The sequence below is a fragment of the Phyllostomus discolor genome, chromosome 6 (assembly GCF_004126475.2).
Source record: "Phyllostomus discolor isolate MPI-MPIP mPhyDis1 chromosome 6, mPhyDis1.pri.v3, whole genome shotgun sequence".
Classification (NCBI taxonomy): Eukaryota; Metazoa; Chordata; class Mammalia; order Chiroptera; family Phyllostomidae; genus Phyllostomus; species Phyllostomus discolor.
In genome coordinates, this window is record NC_040908.2 from 121333003 (window position 1) to 121351817 (window position 18815).

The 18815-nt window shown below is 39.7% G+C and overlaps 1 protein-coding gene across 2 annotated transcripts in view; it reads left to right on the plus strand.

Annotated features, from left to right (window-relative positions):
* Positions 1-18815, plus strand: part of FCHSD2 (FCH and double SH3 domains 2) — a 228567-nt gene that overhangs the window by 96885 nt on the left and 112867 nt on the right. For both annotated transcript variants that reach the window (XM_036028846.1, XM_028516453.2), the window contains exon 4: positions 11707-11783. In XM_036028846.1, coding sequence (XP_035884739.1) covers positions 11707-11783 — 77 coding nt within the window. The remainder of the gene's footprint in view (positions 1-11706; positions 11784-18815) is intronic.

The window sequence follows — 18815 nt, forward strand, 5'->3', positions numbered from 1 at the left end:
TAATGTAAGGATTTGATAAATGCTATAGGAAACATAAACAAAACACTTTGTAAGGCTTTACCACAAGGAATAATAATTTCAGAACTGGAGCTAAGTCATTTTTGGGAGAGTTTTGAATATGAATTTGTATCATGAACAGTGAAGTTTATGTTAGCTTAATCTCACATCTGTAATGCTATTGAGGTGAAAGAAGTTATCTACTTATGGTTGGTTTAACCATAACAGTACATGTATTCTTAATTAGACATTTAAAAATTGGTAATGTCTTATTTTTAAAATATGTATTTGACTTTTAAAATATGTATTTGACTTCTATGAAGAATATTGTAATCTCTGTTTTTAAGCTTTTGAGAAAAATCCCCCTTTAAATAGCATGACATGGTTTCTGGAAACTGTTGAGTGACGTATAGGTAGGTGAAGCAATAGCATCTTAGCCTCTTGATAAATAAAGCAGGTAGTGTCCCTTCATCTTACAGAGGATGGGTTTAAGGGGTGAATATGTAAAAAGAGGTAAGAAAAAGGAAAAAATACTGTTTTTGAATCCTGTAGAATAAAAAATCCAACAGCAATAATATTTGAAGTAACTTTAATTCCAGAGAGAATTGAAAATCTGGTGTTGGAGCAGGTAACTTAAAAACTGCTAGTTAGAAACTAAGGAATCTAATGACTTTTTAAAATCAAAAACAAAATCCCCAAAACTGTGCTGAGATAGCATTAATTAGTAAATGCTAGGTGACAGCATTTCCTCGTCAGTGCTGCACTTCAGATCTGGTGGGTTTCCACCTTCAGCCTGTACCTTTGTGCCCCTGGATGAGAATGAAAAATGCTTTACATATATACAGAGTAAGAATGGTTCTGACCCCAGCTTTCCCAGAGAATATTTGTTTCATAATTACAAGATGCAGTGGTCAAAGTTAATGCACTACTGTACATATCTTGTTAGCAAGGGAAGACATGAGCAGCAGAGGACACTTGGTATTGTTAAGGAGGCAGAGCTGCCTCGCAAGGAGCTCGGGGGGGAAGAGTGTGTAATAAGCTGTGCACGGCGTTTGAGAAGTGCACCTCAGACACGAGTGCACACACACTCACAGACCAACACACCCTCCACCCCAGCCCAGGGCGTATCCTTCTCTCACTCAGTGATATGTGTGAGGGTTCCTCCAGGTCTTTTAATGATGTGTGTTGGTGTGTGTGTTTGTTTGTGTATCTCACACATATTATAGTTGTGTCCTTAATGAAAACACTCTGCTTCCAGGAAAAAAAAAAACCTGCTTGCTTTTCCACATGACTGCGGAACAATTACAGCTTCTAGGAGTCCTTCTCCTGTTCCTGGGAAAATAGCTGGGTTGGCTGGTATTTGCATAATCGTCTTTAGGGCTATTGTGGGTGGGTTTGGGCTGCGGACACAGGGCCACAGACTGGCCACCTGTCCATTACAAATGGACTCGGCCTTTGTGCAGCATTATTATCTGTTTCTCCACAGTGTTGTTTCTGAGTCACGAATGATTTGATTAAATATTATAAAACTGTTATTTAGGAAATGTTTGTGTTGAACTTAAATCTTGCATCTTGGGGAGAGAGAAATTTCCTGCATATTCCACTGGCACAACAACATATTTCCACACCCCTTCTGGCATAGTCTTGTATCTGCTTTTGTGAAATTGTCCTCATGAATATTAATTAGGAATGTGAGAATTTAAAAAGAAACTTCAAAATGATTTGTAGTCATCCTTCTATAAATTATAAATTAACTGTCTGTTTTCTAGGAGTCCATTACACTTATGTGGAATAATTAATGAAATATTTAAAGTCAGCAAAGGAAGAAGAAATATCTGTGGTCTTGAAATAAATACTAACCAGTCCTACTTCATTCGTTATCCTTGATAATTAATCTCTTTACTCATTTAGGAAGTTTGTGTCCTAATAATATGTGCATTGCTATGTTAAGTAATTTTGTCAATCATTTACATTCAGCATATAATAGGAAATTTCTCAGTTTTTCAAAAACTTACATGTGACAGTGTTGATGTTTCTTGTACATAATGACCAACTGAATTGAATTTTCATGTGAGAATTAACTGATTCTACAGTGAGAACTAACTGTAATTGATAGGCCTCATACTCATGTAAGAAAAATCTCGATATCAAATAAGTGGTCGATGAATTAGTAAACATTGCTTTAAATCACTTGCCAGTTATTTGGGGGCAGCGTTTACATGGTCACAGCCATGACCACTTCTCTTAGTTCCCATTGGCCACGTGTGAATGAGTGAGGGACCAAGGGAGTGCTGCTAGGAGACAGTTGGAGTACCTGTAGTATACACATCGGGTACTTTGTGTATGTCATTTCCTTTGATTATTGTAACTATCGTTTGAGATAGATGGTGTTATACTTACTAAATCTGCTTTAACTTGAGCAGTTGTAGGTGTGTAGTAACTTGGAGCAGAAAGCACAGAGCTCCACCTGTCCTCAGGCCCCACGCATGCGCGGCCTCCCCCACTGCCGGCGGCTGCACCAGAGGGTCGTTAGGTTTGTCACGGCCATGGAAGCTACATCAACCCTGTTGCCACTCGAGGTCCACATTAGGGTCGCCTCCTGGTGCTGCACATTTTGTGGTTTTTGGCAAATGATAATGATATGTGTCTAGCATTATCGTATCCCACAGAATAGTTTCTCTGTGTTAAAAATTTTCTGTGCCCCCCTCTTTGTTTCTTGATCCTTACCTAACCCCTGGGAACCACTGATCTTTTTCTGTCTCCATATTTTTGCCTTCTCCAGAATGTCATATAGTTGGAATCACACATTATGTACCTTTCAGATCAGCTTTTTTCACACAGTAAAAGGCATTTAAAGTTCCTCTGTGTCTTTTCATGACTTGATAGCTCACTTCTTTTTAGTGCTGAATAATATTCCATTGTCTGGTTATGTGACAATTTACCTGTTCACATACTGAATTATTATCCTTATTTTACAGATGATGAGACAGAGGTGAGGTCAAGTGACCTACTATTCACAAGTATAGTCCACGTCAGGGCTGAGACTGAAGCCCATGACGCAGCCCGTGGCCCCAGGATTGGGGGGCCCGCGCTGCCGGAGTGCGCGAGGGCGGTGTGTCCGCGCGGAGGGCTGCCTGACGGCGCCCTGTCTGCTTGCCTTTGTGTTGCGCCACACAGCGGTTTCCATCCGACTAACGTGATCTACAGATGACATTCTCTAATGAAAAGTAAACTGTTTTGAAATAACTAAGGCTCAGGCACTTGAAATTGTTATTTGCTTCTTGATTTGATACCTTCCTGTTTCTGCTTTAAAGAAGGAACTGCTTTTACAGCTGTCTTGAGGTCAAGTGGGCAGTTCAGCCACGCCGGCCAATCTAACACTTTTCTTATTGTTGAAAAACAACAGCAACTGACTTGTTCCCTGCCAACTAAAACCTTCTTGTCAGAGAGGTATACATTTCATACAAACAGTTTTCAATTAACCTAGGTCTTGAAACATAACTTTAACAAAATATTGAAACAAATTACAAATTTTAAAATGTTTAGTGACTTTTTAATGTTCTTAATAAGCCAAAATTACATAGATTTTGCTCTAAAAGTTGATAAACCATAATTTATATTTTTCAATTGATGTTTCAATATTATAAAATAAACTCCCCCAATTCAGTTTTTATCAACAAATAACAATAATCTTTATTAGAAGATGACTGTAACACACAGTGGAAAAATGTTGCTTTTCTTACTAATAGCTTCCAGTAATTTGGAGAGAAAATTTCACAAAATGTGGGGGAAAGGAAAAACATTCATAGAAGTATAGCCATCATTTCTCGGTTAAACAATCTAAATCTCCAAAGTGGAAACTGAAGTAAAAGCTGTTAAAATAGTAGAGGTAGGCCGAGTCAGTCCTTTTAGTTAGTAGGGTTTTCTCTTAAAACTTGAATTTAAATGAAAGCTTGCTTATAAACTTCTGTGGGAATAAACGGAGGGACTCTGTAGGAGAAAACAAGACTGGAGGGGTGGAAACCATCCACGTAAACTTGAAAAGGATGGAATAGCTGACGTTTAACGTCTGACATGGGGTGGAGTTGGCCTCGTGCCACCTGAAGGGAATGTGCCTCTTTGCCCACAGACTTCCGAGTCACACACTCATACTGGCACCAGCGTCACATAAACTGGACACTTGACACTTCCTCTCTGTGTAAGTCCAACAAGATTTATGCACATACTTGCTCTCATGAAATTGTCATAATATTCAGGGGAGGAGTAAGCAGAGTTCAGGCCAATGCTTTTATGTCTCTTATGTGTATGAAAGCCAAGACTGTGTGTTTCCTGTAAGTGTAGTGAGTTAACTTAAGATAATACACCACAGTTCCAAGGAAATATCTTGTTAAATGTGTTGCAATGATTCTGTTATCATTACTGTGGTAGTAATGGTGCTTTTATTCTGAAATGTGTAAAAGAATGATATTGGAGAGTCTTTCTTAAAGAGAACAACTTCGTGTAAAACTGCTTTGAGAGTAGGTATCTCCTGGGCGCTAACAAAAACAATTCGCTGTATGAATAAGCATCAGCTTCAAAGAACAAGCTGGATGTGTACGAGTTAAAATTTACCCGGCCACCCCATCTCCACATCCCCCTGCTATTTTTTACATCATCAGTTTTTCACCCAAGTTAGGCCAAGCCCTTTTTCCTTTCTCAGTCGGTCAAATTCCTGTTTATTCTCTCAGTTCTAGTTCTAATATACTCAAATTCACATAGATTTTCCTGACATATCACTTTAGGAGAGATAGTGGCTTTTCCTCTTTTCTTATACTTCTGCTACACCTAGTATTATTTATATTATAGTCCAACAACTTTTTCTGTAATTGAATAGCCTCCCCCTCCCTGTGGGATATACCATCATCCATCCATTTGTATAAGGTCAAAATTCAAAGGGTCATTTTTGTTGTCTCCATGCTTCTTACCTTTTCCATAGCTAGATAGACCATTACCAATCAGGTCCATTTTCTCTGTGACATATACTTGTACGTGGTCTGGTTCTACCTTAGGGCCTCCACCACAGTTGAAGATGTTATTATTTCTATCTGAATACTGCTCTTCTTTGGATGAGTCTCTTCTACAAGAGACCTGAAGAATCTGTTGTAGATAGCATATAGTTGGATAATGTTTTTTATATCTATTCTGCCCATCTGTCTTTTGAATGGATAGTTTAATCTATTTAGTTTACATTTAAAGTAATTATTGATAAGGAGGTATTTCTGTCATGTTGAATTAGTGTCTTTTTTGTGTTGAGTTTTTTTGCAATGCAATGTTTTAATTTTCTTATTTTTTTGTGTGTGTCGTATAGCTTTTTTCTTTGTGGTTACATTTAACATTCTAAAGTTGTGACACTCTAATTTGAATTTATACCAGCTTAACTTCCGAAGCATACAAAAACTCTACTTCTTTATAGTTTCCCCACCTTGTTATTTATTGATGTCAAAAATTACATCTTTGTACATTGTATGTGCAAAAACAAACAAAAAATTCATTCTTAGTGCATTAGTCAATGAACCAAATATGGATTTACATACTAAAGTTAACAGTAATGCTAGCTTTTAGACTAACACTTTTTAAAAAGTGTTACTCTCTTAAATCACATAGAAAACAAGAAGTGGAGATACAGACCACTTTTACAATAATACTGGCTTCTGTAATTGCCCCCATATTTGCCTTTATTCCTTGATACAACTTCAGGTTATGTCTAATGTCCTCCCCCTTCACTCTGCATTTCTCATAAAACAGGCCTAGTGGTTACAAACTCCCTCAGATTTTGTTTATCTGAAAATGCCTTAATTTCCCCCTCACTTGTGAAGGACACTTTTGCTAGATATAGTATTCTTAATTGATCATTTCTTTCTTTTAGCGCTTTGAATATTTGGATCCACTGTCTTCTGCCCTCCCAAATTTCTGTTGCGAAATCTGCTGATAATCTTACTGGTGAGCTCTTGTATGTGGCAGTTTGCTTCCCTGTTGCTGCCTTCAAGATTTTCTCTTGGTCTTTAGCTTTTGACAGTTTGATTACAATGTGTCTCACTGTGGGTCTCTGAGTTCATCCTACTTGGAATTCATTGAGCTTCTTGGCTGTTTATATTCTAGACAAGAAGACATTTGTCAAATTTGATCACTATTTCTTCCTATAATCCTCTGTCACTTTCTCTCCTCCTTCTAGTGCTCCTGTGGTGCGTCTGTTGGTCCATTTGATGCTGTTCCCAGGGTTCCTTAGACTCTGTTTACTTTTCTTCAGTGGAGAATGGGGTGCAACAATGGCTGCCCACCTCTCTGCCTCCACCTCCTTGATCAGAAGCAGCAACAGAGTGCAGATTGGTGGTCAGAGCGCAGATCGCTGGTATTTGGAGGACAAGCCCCTTACTGCTCACCCTGAGTGCAGTCTGCTCCAGGAACAAGTGCTGCCTGCCACTGGGCTGGGAGCAGGGGGTTGATTACTATTGAGCTAAGTAAAGAAATAGGCCAAAAGGGACTTCAGAGGTCCAAAACAATTATGAGACAGATTCTGCCTTGGAGTCAGTTGTCTGAGTTAGGAGATAGATTCCTGGTGCTCCCTGTTTCGCCATCTTCCCAGGATCTTCTCATGCAGTGGTCTTCTGATTGGGGATATAACTCAGGAGCAGGCAGGTGGAAGAGATACACAGGACAATGAAAAATATTTCAGAACTTTCCTTAAGCATAGAGGTGGCATTCTCTATTGCTATTAAAGTAACTTAGTAGTAGTAAAGACAATCGTTGTGTAATTTACATCAGCTTGAGAAGTGTCCAACTTATGTTAATTTTTAAATGTCATTTGCATAATGTTGAGAATTTCATGACAAAGTTATAGTATAGAGGTAACATTTCCTATAATTTGGTACAGCCGTCTGTATGTTGGGGGGAAGAAATGGGTGCAGAATAACCTGTGCAAGAGCCACGGAGCACACTCCTGCTCAGCCTGCTGGTGTAAATAGTCAAAAGGTTAAGCCATCAGTCCAGTTGCCAGTGTCTGCTGAACAGTGGCTTTCTTTGTGTTGCTTCACTTGCTAGAGCAATATTGAGAGATAAAACAAAGCAGGTCTTACAGAAGACACTGATGGCTTTTTAAGAGTTGGAATGGGATGTTATTGGATGTTCTAAAGAGTGTATTGATGGTACCTTTTTATGGAAACCACTGTGCCAGAGTAAACTGCATTTGGAAAATCAAGTCAACATTATACGTGAGTGATGCTCAGGTAAACATAAATACATTCATAAGTCTAGTGTGCCAGTTTTAGAGAGCATTGTTGTGGGCTGGGGGAGTGATTTTAAAAACAAAAATGCTTTTTGAAATAGGCATATGTTTATTTTCCTTAGCCACTTAATTCAGGTAGGTTTTATATCTACATAAATAAGTCTTTCATTTATAAGATGTAGCTTTAAGCATAAGATAAAAGGGAAACCAATTAAGTATAGAATACTTTTGGAGGCATGAAATGCTATTTAGGACTTTTCCTGTAATGGCCACAGAGCATTTCTTGAGCGTCCATGCAGATGAGACCTTGAACAGCTGCATGGAGCACACAGAAGCTGCGACTCCTGCCTCTGTGAACTAACTTGAATAAAGTCTTTCATCTAAAGGTCTCACTGTTTGTCTATTTCATGAATCCCTCATCTCATCTCTAAAGGGCTCATTCAGTTTAATACAGTTCAACTTTGTGGTGCAGAGCTCTAGAAATTGCTGTTGTGACTTATAATGCACAAAAAAGATAAAGTAATTTAAGAATTTTTTAAAGATTTAGATAAAATCCACACTAAAATGGTGGGTGTTTTTTTTTTTGCAAAGATTTAGAATAACTCAATTCTCAATTGAAATATAACTAGTTATGTGATCTTAAGTAAATTCGGTATCCTCTTAGTGTCTGATTTTTCTGTGGTTATAGCAAAGCCTCACAGAGTTTAGAGGAGTAAATGCTTTGAAATGCCTGTTAAGCTCATTTGTTTTATATAATTCAGTCCTGCTCGTGATCTGAGGGTCATATCATAGCTCATGTTCTGTAAGAAGTGTTCTTCAACAACTTTAGCAGTGATTAAACTGAAAAAAGTCACATATCATTTAGATGTAATGTTTTTTTGTATAATAAGGAGAATCCATTTCTTTTTTTAATATTTTATTTATTTATTTATTTTTAGAGAAGGGAAGGGAGGGAGAAAGAGAGGGAGAGAAACATCTAGGACTTGCCTCTGGTGCACCCCCATCTGAGGACCTGGCCGCAACCCAGGCGCGGGCCCGGATAGAGTCGGACTGGCGACATCCATTGTGCCTCACCCACCAGAGCTCATTTAGATGTAACTTAAGTAAATATCAGATGATCTTTACCACATCTCTGTGCTTATATCACATTTTGTCATTTATTCGACAGTAACCTGTGTGTTGCCTCCCACTTTATGCTGCATACTCTTATTCCTGTCCACATACCATGAGCTCTTTGAATTCAGGGAATGAGACTCATTTGAACCTTCGCAAAAAATTAATGTGTAGTGCTAACCTTGGAATAAACTTCTGTTATTTTTTTTCATTGCTTTACAGTATACACACATGTTTTCTTTCAATAGTGAAGAATGTCAAATTTGACTATAATTTTCCAAGGAAATTATTTCTTTTTTTTAAGACTTTATTTATTTATTTTTAGAGAGAGGGGAAGGGAGGGAGAAGGAGAGGGAGAGAAACATCAGTGTGCGGTTGCCTCTCAAGCACCCCCAAAGGGGACCTGGCCTGCAACCCAGGCATGTGCCCTGACTGAGAATTGAACCAGCGACCCTTTGGTTCGCAGGCCAGTGCTCAATCCAGTGAGCCATGACAGCCAGGGCCAAGGAAATTATTTCTTATATTAAAACTACCTGGTCATGATCTTAGAAATCTGGACTCGTTCCCCTGGCATCCCCTGCCTTTGAGCGTATGAAAATTAAGATCTGAGGAAATTCTGACTCAAACATTTCTAACTGAGAATGGTAAAAACACAAAGGAGAATGGGTATTATACATTAGAAATAAAATAATGTAGGTAACATTTATTCATGCAATAAGTGAATGTTATTGGCATCAACTAAATGTTAGGCTCTTTGCTGCTATAGCCTGGAGACATAGTGATTAAAACAAAAAAAGACAAGATTTCCACCTGATGGAGTTTATAGTTAGTAAACAGACAAAATAATATTTAGCGCTGGCTGGTGTGACTCAGTGGATTGAGCACTGGCCAATGAACCAAGGGACGCTGGTTCGATTCCCAGTCAGGGCACATGCCTGGGTTGTGGGCCAGGTCCCCAGTAGAGGGTGTACTAGAGGCAACCACACACTGATGTTTCCCTCTTTCTCCCTGCCTTCCCCTCTCTCTAAGAATAAATAAATAAAAATCTTTAAAAGTAATAATATTTAAACCAGACAGTAATAGTGTAATAAGGATTATGAACAATCCTTAGGGCGGTATGAGAGAGCATAACTGGCTAGAAGGCGGGGTACTTTGTATACAGTGATTAGAAAAGGCCTCGTAACAGGGTAGAGAAAGACACAAAGTAACACCCAAAGGATAAGGAAGTGTCTACATTGTGGTCTCTAAGTTTGGTTTGTCTCTGAAAGGACTCCAAATTCCTTGGAAAACTAGCTTACTAAAGATCTGGAATAGGAGCTGCAAAAGAAAACAAGAAACTATCAAAACCTGTTGTGGTCACAGGATATGGGAGCCAACTTGGAGGGACGCCCACTGACCACAGGTGTTAACAATTAACACATGAAAAGAATAGTGAGGGCAATAAATTGAAACATACCTTTTATTCAAAATATATGAGTGCATAATGCAACTCTAAAAAGTAATTTTGCACCCTAGGGCCAAAATGGGGCAATGAAATATTTATCTTGCCTTTCCTCTGAGATAACCAAATTGTTCAAAAAGAGATCATTTTTAAAAAGAATTTTAGCTAATGAATGAAGAAAGAATGATAAACTCTTGTACTTCAATGAAATGAAATACCTAGGTAATGAAATTTCTCACATTTTCATATAAACTTTTGAATATTTTGTGTTAGAAAATTTTAAAATAAGTTTAAAGGAAGAGAAGTGAGAATTCAGTGGGAAGGAATGGGGGTGGTGGAAAAATGTTTCCCGCAAATAGGAACAGTGTAAACAAAGTGTAGATGTGAAAAAATACTGTGTATATTCAGGGAAGACTTGGTGATTGGGTTCCCCAAAGTACAAGGTACATAAGTGGCAGTATTTTGGATATGCAGTTATGTGTGTTCTTAGAATTCACAGTTCCTAGAAATAGTGAAAACTATTGCCAAGTTCAGAAGGAACCTGAGATTCAAAGGAGCTTCTCTACAGTTCCCGCTACTCTTTGGCTCATTGAAGTGGTAAACAGAAGCATTTGACAATGGATTTCATGAAGCCAAATTGATCTGGCAGCAAACCTTAGTAGAAAGATATCATGTAGAGAATGCAGCATTAAATTTACCTGGGCAATCTCTGCTTAAAGTATGCGATCTATTAATGTGACTGCTCTTTATCTCAGCATTTTATTTGTTCTTTTAAAGTTGTGTATATAGAGATGAGCATCTCAAAGTCATTTGTTGTAATCCATTACATTGGGCCCCGATACAGTATTAGGGGACCACATATGTTCCCATCTAAAGGCAAGATGGCCCTGGCTGGTGTAGCTCAGTGGATTGAGTGCTGGCCTGCAAACCAAAGGGTTGCTGGTTCGATTCCCAGTCAGAGCACATGCCTGGGCTGTGGGGCAGGTCCCCAGTGAGGGGTGTGCTAGAGGCAACCACATATTAATATTTCTTTCCCTCTCTTTCTTCTTCCTTCCCTCTTTCTCTAAAATTAAATAAATAAAATCTTTTTTAAAATTCAAAAAAAATAAAAGCAGTATGTTTTGTATTTAGAATGAGTAGTTTAACCTCACTTGCCAACCAAATAGTCTTCTCTGTTCAAATCCTGATACCCCCCCCCCCATTCCTATTATAGATAGATATTCTGTTTTGTCCAGTTCCGTGTTGTATGGATAACAGTAAATTGGTGGGCATATTTCATTGTAAAACTATTCTTTTCATTTGAAGCAACTTGTGCCATGGTGTTATTTAAAAAGCCCAAAGCTCTTAAAATCTGTCTTGAAAAGTTTTGACATACTTTTCCAAAGTATTGGCAACACCAAGGTTTATTCACTGAATTTTTTTATGAGCCAGTGTGTCTGTCTGTCTGTCTGTCTGATCCAAATGTTATTACCATTCCTGGTCTGTGAAAACTCAGCTGCTGGAATTCAGAAACTCAGCACACGCCGCAGCAGAGGAACTGTGGGTGTCAGGCTGGGTCACCAGAGCTTGCGGAGGTGACAGCGCTGTTCCCTGGGCTGTGCCAGAGGCTGTGTGTCTTTATGGCTGGTCAGATAGTTTGGTGAAGAAATAATGCATATCAGTTTTCAATTTCCTCATCCTTATACTGGCCCTTTTTGCTAGAAATGAAGACAAGAGAAGACTGTGACAATAATGAAATAAGATAATAATGTTCCACCCTTCGACATTGATTCTTTATTCCAGAACTAAATTTATATTTGGAAAGATGGGATTTGCTGAGCACTGTATTTTAGGAAAAGAGTCTCCTTTACAACACAGTACTTATTTTATAAAAAATATATATTTTTTTAAACAGGGTATTCAGAAGCTGGCTAGTCAATATCTGAAGAGAGATTGGCCTGGAATAAAAGCTGAGGATCGGAATGATTACAGGTAACATGATGAAGTCGACCTTGCCTGCTTCCTCTAAAAAATGGCTTCGCCGAGAGCCAGGTCCCGTGTACACGGTACAGACTCCAGTTTTTGTAATTGCTTCTTTTTTCTGCTATGTTTTTAGACAATTTTGAAATTATAAAAAATGTTAACATTTCACAACATATGTAGATAGATAATCTATATAAAACAGATCATTTTATGTCTTAGGCCAAGATTACGCTCGTTTAATTAATACCCACATATGGAATTTAAAGAGTCGATGACGATGAAAGAAATGATTTCCTCAGCAACCTACAGAGGAAACACGTTGCAGCATTAATGAAGCAAGATGGAAATAGTGAAACCGTGATCGCTGATTCTTTATTCCAAAATAACCAAATCTGGAAAGATGAGATTTTGTGAGCCTACGGGAGCAGAGTTACTAAGTTTGTTTGTTTGTTTATAAATAGGGTGTCCAGATTGATTGATTGATTTAAAAATCAGGTATCCAGAAATTGGCTAGTCAGTATCCCCCATACACACTGTAAAGAAAGTCAATGACAACAGAATATAAATTTTGGCCTTAGTAACCTACGGATATATTTAAAGTATTTGCAATCTTGTCTAAAGTTAATATCTTTTTGAGTTTAATTTGGATGTACTTACTGGCTTTTGTGCTGAAGGCCGTCCTTAGTGTTGAGGGAACCAAAAGTCAAAGACATATTTCGGGGTTTGCCCTCTCGTTGGCGTTAAGACTAATGCCCATGAGACAGCAGCAGAGAACCCAGAGTGATTAAACACTCGTGCTGAAGTGTGTGGTTGCAGTCTGTGCATGAAATCATCAGATCACGATCTGATCCTCAGATAATTCCTTAATAAGGCTAGAAAACTGGAAGTACAGGAGAAACCCTAATGGTTCTTCACAGTTGCAGGAATGACTGCAACTTGGAAGGTCATGTGGTACTATAAATAGTAGTATCCGTAGTTGCCATATAGAATAATAAAGGGAAACAGGAATATGAGAATAGAGATTTTTCTTGTGGGTTTGCCAGTATCTGCAAAATGACTCCAGGAGGTACATACTCATATAAATTATATAAATGACACTCCTTTTATATACTGGGAAATTAAGTCTCAGGTTATATGCCTCATTCAAGATCACACAGCCATTTGAACACGCAGTCAGTTGTTCATTCCTTCATCCTTTATCTGTGAGGTGGCTGTGAAATATCTACTGCATGCTAGCTGTGGAAGTAGACTTCAGGCTTAGAGGCTGGAGGGCACGGTGCCTGTCCGGAAGGAGCTGCAGGAGACAGCCCCCGAGAACCATCGCAGTGTGTGGTGGTAGTGCGCGTGCATTGGCAGCGCAGAGGAAAACTAAACTTCTAGAGCTGAGTCTTCGAGGATGTGCAGGAGTTCGCCAGGGCTGTGCAAAAGTGAGTCTAAGCAGCAGTAACTCCTTAAAGGTATGGAGGCATGAAAAAATATAAATGTTAGGTAACAATGGGCAGTTCTGTGTGGCTTCTGTGGAATGTGAGGGGGACCCAAAAACCCCTGGAATTTATTTATAAAACATTGTGTATTTACTCTTACATATTTAAACTTCAGTCACCTTTCAAGTACTCTCCATTTGATGCAATACACCTATTGAGACTTCTTTCTACTGCTCAAAACAGTTGTTGAACTTGTCGATTTTGATGCCTTTTAGTGCTTCTGCCGGTTTTTGTTTCACCTCTTCCACATTGGCAAAACATTTCTCTTTGAGGACTTTTTTCATCCAGGGAAACAAAAAAAAAGTTGTTCCCAGTTAGATTGGGTGAATAGGGAGGATGGGGCACAGGGGTTTGGTCAAAAACTCCTGGGCACTCAGTGTGGTGTGAGCAAGTGTGCTCGTAAATCGCCCATCATGAAATGGGCAAGCATGTTGAAAGAGTCTTAAAAAAAAAATTTGCTGAAGCCGAACGCAGCCTCTCACAACAGGGCCAGCAGGTAAACTGATACAGATGGGTCCCTAGAACACTCACTTAGCAGGAGAAGCTTGTACTGCAAGGGGCCCCAGCTCCAGAAGACAATTCCAGGGGTTTTGGGGTCCCTAGGTTGGAACTTGAGAGGAGCTGTGTCATTATGAAGGACTTTGCACATCACAGCATTTCTTTTTCTACTCAGAGGATAATAGAACCATTGAAGAATTTCCATGACATGTTCTCATCTTAGTGAGAGTATGAAGGTGGATTAGAGGGATGGATGTAAGGAAGACTTTGGGAAGAATAGAATTGCAGAAGTTCATCCCTCATCATCTCTCATTTGAACTGTGAAAATTATAGAAGAAACTGGGTTGTGGGGGAGGTTTCAGAGATGCTTAGAAAACTGGAGCTAGAGGACTGGCAACTGATTGGGCAGTTTTGTTTTTGTGTTTGTCAAATTTGCTCTGAGACAAACTATACATGATTTTCTGTAACAGCCGAACTACAAAGTAGCCTTCTCAGTATCTAAAATAGCTCTTGGAACATAGAAAGCACTTGATCAGTATTCGCAGACTGAAGAGTGAAGTCGAGGGAGGGAGGGAGAGGAAGAACTGTGGAGTGACTCCTAGGGTTTTTAACTTAGGCAGCTGAGAGGGGTGGTGGTACCATCGTGAAAAAAGACCATATAGAAAGGTCGGGACTGAGGGTGGGAATGGCAATTGCCAGGGTTTTTTTGTTTGTTTGTTTATTAGGAGTTTGTTTTCATTCTAGTCTTTTTACATTTTCCTCTTACCTTTTTTTGTATTTACATTTGTGCTGGTAGTTTTAAGTTCCTCATCCAAGAAATGCACATTTGGGGCACGTGCAACAGCACGAAGTGCCATCTCTGCTTCCTTCCCAAGCGGCTTCCCCTGGCATTTCTGCTCCCTGAGAATGACTGCTACTGAAAGCGTACGGCCTTTTCTCCCGTATTCCCCTGTGTGGCGCATGAGCATACACAACTTTGCTGTTTTTAAAGGACTGGAATCATTATATGCATGTGTTTCCGTCACTCCCTCCTGTTCTCACACTCACTTGAAGGGGTGTAGGCCTCCTTTCATGTCAGTATGTGCAGGTCCCACATGCTTTTTAGTGGCTGTGTCTGTGGCGTAGTATGAGCAAGTTGTAGTTTTGTTACCTGTTTCTCTGTCGGTGGCTATTCAGCTTATCGTGTTCACAAGTAGTGCTGCAGTGGATAACGTGTGTGCGCACATAGTTATGTCTTTGTGGACTGCGCAAGTGTGTTTATAGGGTAAATTTGTAGTGGGGGAGGTGCTGGGTCAGACCATTTATATACTCAAAATTTTGATATTATAAATTGTCCTTCATCAACTCTGTGTTAATATACAGGTTGGGGCAAAAGTAGGTTTACAGTTGTAAGTACACAGAATACGAAGTTTATTTTCTATTATTTGTTCATTATTGTATTATTTTCCCTATAAACAACCATAAAACTACTTTGCCCCACCCTGTATTTTTACATTTCTTGTAATTAGATTTGAAATTGCTCATTCCTTTTCATTGTTTTGCCAGCAGGGCATGTGATCAGTCTTTTAAAACTTTTGCCAGTCTGAACAAGAACAGAGACAGAATCATGGATCAGGGTGTTTTGATGGTTGCCAGATGGGAGGGGGGTTTGGGGAAATGGGTGAAGAGGTGAGGGGATTAAGAAGTACAAAGAGGTAGTTACAGAATAGCCATGGGGATGCAAAGTACGGTGTAGGAAATGGAGCAGCCAGAGAGTTTATCAGCATGACCCGTGGACATGGAGTGGGGATTATTCAAGGGATGGGGGTGCTGAGTGGAGGGGGGCAAAGGAGGGAAAACCAGGACAACTATAATAGCATAATCAATAAAATATAATTAAAAAAATAAAATCAATAAACATAAACAAATAATAAAAATAAGATTTTTGCCAGTCTGACAATACATGCATCATTTAATGCCATGAAACCACTTTTATTTGCCTGGAAACTGAACTTCTATAACACTGCCTTTTCTTGGACCTTTTTAAAAAATCATTTCTGTCTCTGTCTGTTCAGGCTGCTGTAACAAACTTCCACAGGCTGGGGCGATTGTAAATACGGAAATTTATTTCTCACAATTCTGTGGGCGGGAAGTCCGAGCCCAGGGTGCCAGTGGGTGGGGTTCCAGTGAAGTCCCTTTTCTGAGCTGTAGCTCCTCAGCTCCCGGCTGTGTCCTCACGTGGGGGAAGGGGTTAGGGGGCCTGTGGGCCCTCTTCATAAGGGCACTTATCTGCTTTATGACCTAATTGCCTCCCAAAAGCCTTACCTCCTGGTACCATCACCCTTGGGGGTCAGGATTTCTGTATATGAGTCTTGGGAGACACTAACATTCAAACCACAGCACGCTCTCTCTGTGTAAATGCTTCTCAAAGTCCTCTCCATTCTCTAGGGACTGTTTCAAGGACTCTTATCTAGATCCCCATCTTCAATATTGCCTGTAAAATAGTAATCATTATATGTTTTATTGACTCATTATCTTGGAAACCAAAACATCAGCTGCCTCCAACTTTCACTTCTTTCTAGATCACACTGTTTTTTTTTTTTTTAAATAATGTTGTTGCTGCTTCTCTGCTCGTACTCTCTCCCTTTCACACTTTCACTTGCTACAGTACCACCAGCTGTCTGTATGTCTTTGTGAAATAGGCTGACCATTATTCCCCTGCTTGAAAATCTATTGTTTCTCCTTACCAATAGGATGAAATTTTAAAAAAATTTATGATATTCGAAGCCATGAAGAAACCCGGCTCCAGGCTTCCTTTCTCTCCTCATCTCTGGCCATTTCTCCTTTCGTCCTCGTCCTCGGGCACCTCAAGCCGCCTTTGTGCTGCAGTTCCCATCCCACCTCAGCTGCGCTGCAGTCAGTCACCCTGCCCGCCCTTACCTCTGTTACGTGGGCTCAGGATGCTGTCCCTTCCCGTCAAGAAAACAATACGTGAACACTTATTTATTAAACACCATGCTTTTCCCTTGTTATCAGTTGCTGTATAAATTAATCTTAGATGATGAACTTAACCACATTTCTAGAGTCCTGATGTGCGGCACTGTATTTCTGGGCCTAGGTTTGAGACAACAGGAGAGGTAGAAACTAGTTATGTAGAAGACAGAGAGAGGAAGCGGCTGAGGGAATAGAGCAGGGCTGCTGGCTAGTAGCGCTAAGGCCCTCCTAGAACGCACTGACCTCAGCTGAGAGTGAGACCAAGCAGCATGATTATGGTTTTCTCAGCAATGTTCTGCTGCACAAACGTCTGTATGATGTAAACAGAATTTGGGATGTAACCAGCGTGGGAACTTGTACATTCTAATGACGAAAAGAGAAGGGAGCATGGGCCACAGGAGTTTATGTAATGTGAGGGAGCGACTGTGATGGTGGACTGTGATGCCAGGCAGGCCGAGGAGCTGAGAGAGAAGGTCATGGCAGCTCAGAGAGTCTGCAGGAAGCGGACCAAATGGATGGTGGGTTCTGGCAAGACTCAGTAATTGTTAGAGTCAAAACCCTAACGGCAGTGAGGGGAAACAGGAGGTGTCGGTCAGAGAGTAGATGGTGGAGTTGGCATCAGAGCAGAGGGGTAGTTGCTGGTGGTGGCAAAGCCTCGGCCATGACTGCACAAGTGCTGTTTCCAGGTGGGCGGCCTCAGGAAATTCCACAGCCTCTCTGAGTCTCACTCTTCTCCTCTGCAAAGTGGAGATGATGCCTGTCTTAAAAAGTTGTCACCAGGATTAAATGATAAATGTAAAACACACGACATAGTGCCTAGCAAGTGATAGGTTCTTAAAAGAATTTCTTTCCTTTCTTTCATAATCTTGAGCCTCATTTCCTGACCTGAACAGAATAGCAAATGCCATTCTACTTCAAAATTACTTATATGAAGCTGAGTGGAATGAAAAATATGTTAAAAATCACTCTGCAACCCATTATTGTTTTTCTCTAATCAGAAGGAAAAACACTACTAGCATTGGAACTACCACTATTATGTTAACAAGAAGTACTTTTATTTTTGGTATAATTCTGCTACTGTTACTATCTTTTCATTTAAAAGAATCTGTGTGGTACATCGTTTGCATTTGATTGTTAAAATAGCCCCATGAGTTACATGGTACAGGTATTTTTGTTATTTCTTCATTTGCCAGTTGAGGAAATGAAAGTACAGTGAAATGTGTTATATATGATTATATTTGCTACATTAGAACTTGAACCCAGGTCTCCCGACTGACTGCAACTACTGCTGAGAATATGACTGCCTGCTGTAGATCTGCTAATCTCTAAAGATCTCTTTTTAAACTCTATAATAAAAAGATTTTTTATTGTACAGTCCTCTTTTTACGTTATTATAAAATGAATTTTTATATCCATCCATTCATTCATTTTTTCATTCGTCACGTATTTATTGACCTAGATGTTATGTCATGCCGAAGGGCTTCGAAATACAAGAGTGAGAAAGACATACACCCCTGCCTTCATTACATTTTCACTCCAGTGAGGACAGACTTTGAACAACTACATAATTCCATTCATCACTGAAGGAAAAGAGCCCAAGCCACGTGGACAACTGGCAGAGAGGGACTTCACTGAGTCCGAGGGCTGGCTTGGTGGTGACCACCAAAGACTTCCCTGAGTAAGGTGCTTTTAAGATGAGATTTGAAGGATGAACAGCAGTCGTGTGGGTCAGCTATTTGCAACCCGTGTGCCACAAGAATGATTAAAACATGCAGCACCTGACTTATTTGTTTAGTCTGGGGCACTGGCCCCTTTTCCCTCAGACTGTCTAATGAAAAAAATGGCAGCAGCCAACACAACAACAGCTGTCTGGTGTGAATGACTCAAAATTATACCTATGTTTTGTCAAATTGGCAAAAAATATATTTTCACATTTCTATTATGATTTTCAAACATTTTAATATAAATTAATAGATTACAGAGCATAGTACTGAGTTTTCTCTCAGTGAGAAAATGAGTTGTTTGGACTGCTGAGGAGGGCCCAAGTGAGCTTGCACCCCGGGTCCGTTGCTGTGGTGCGGTAATT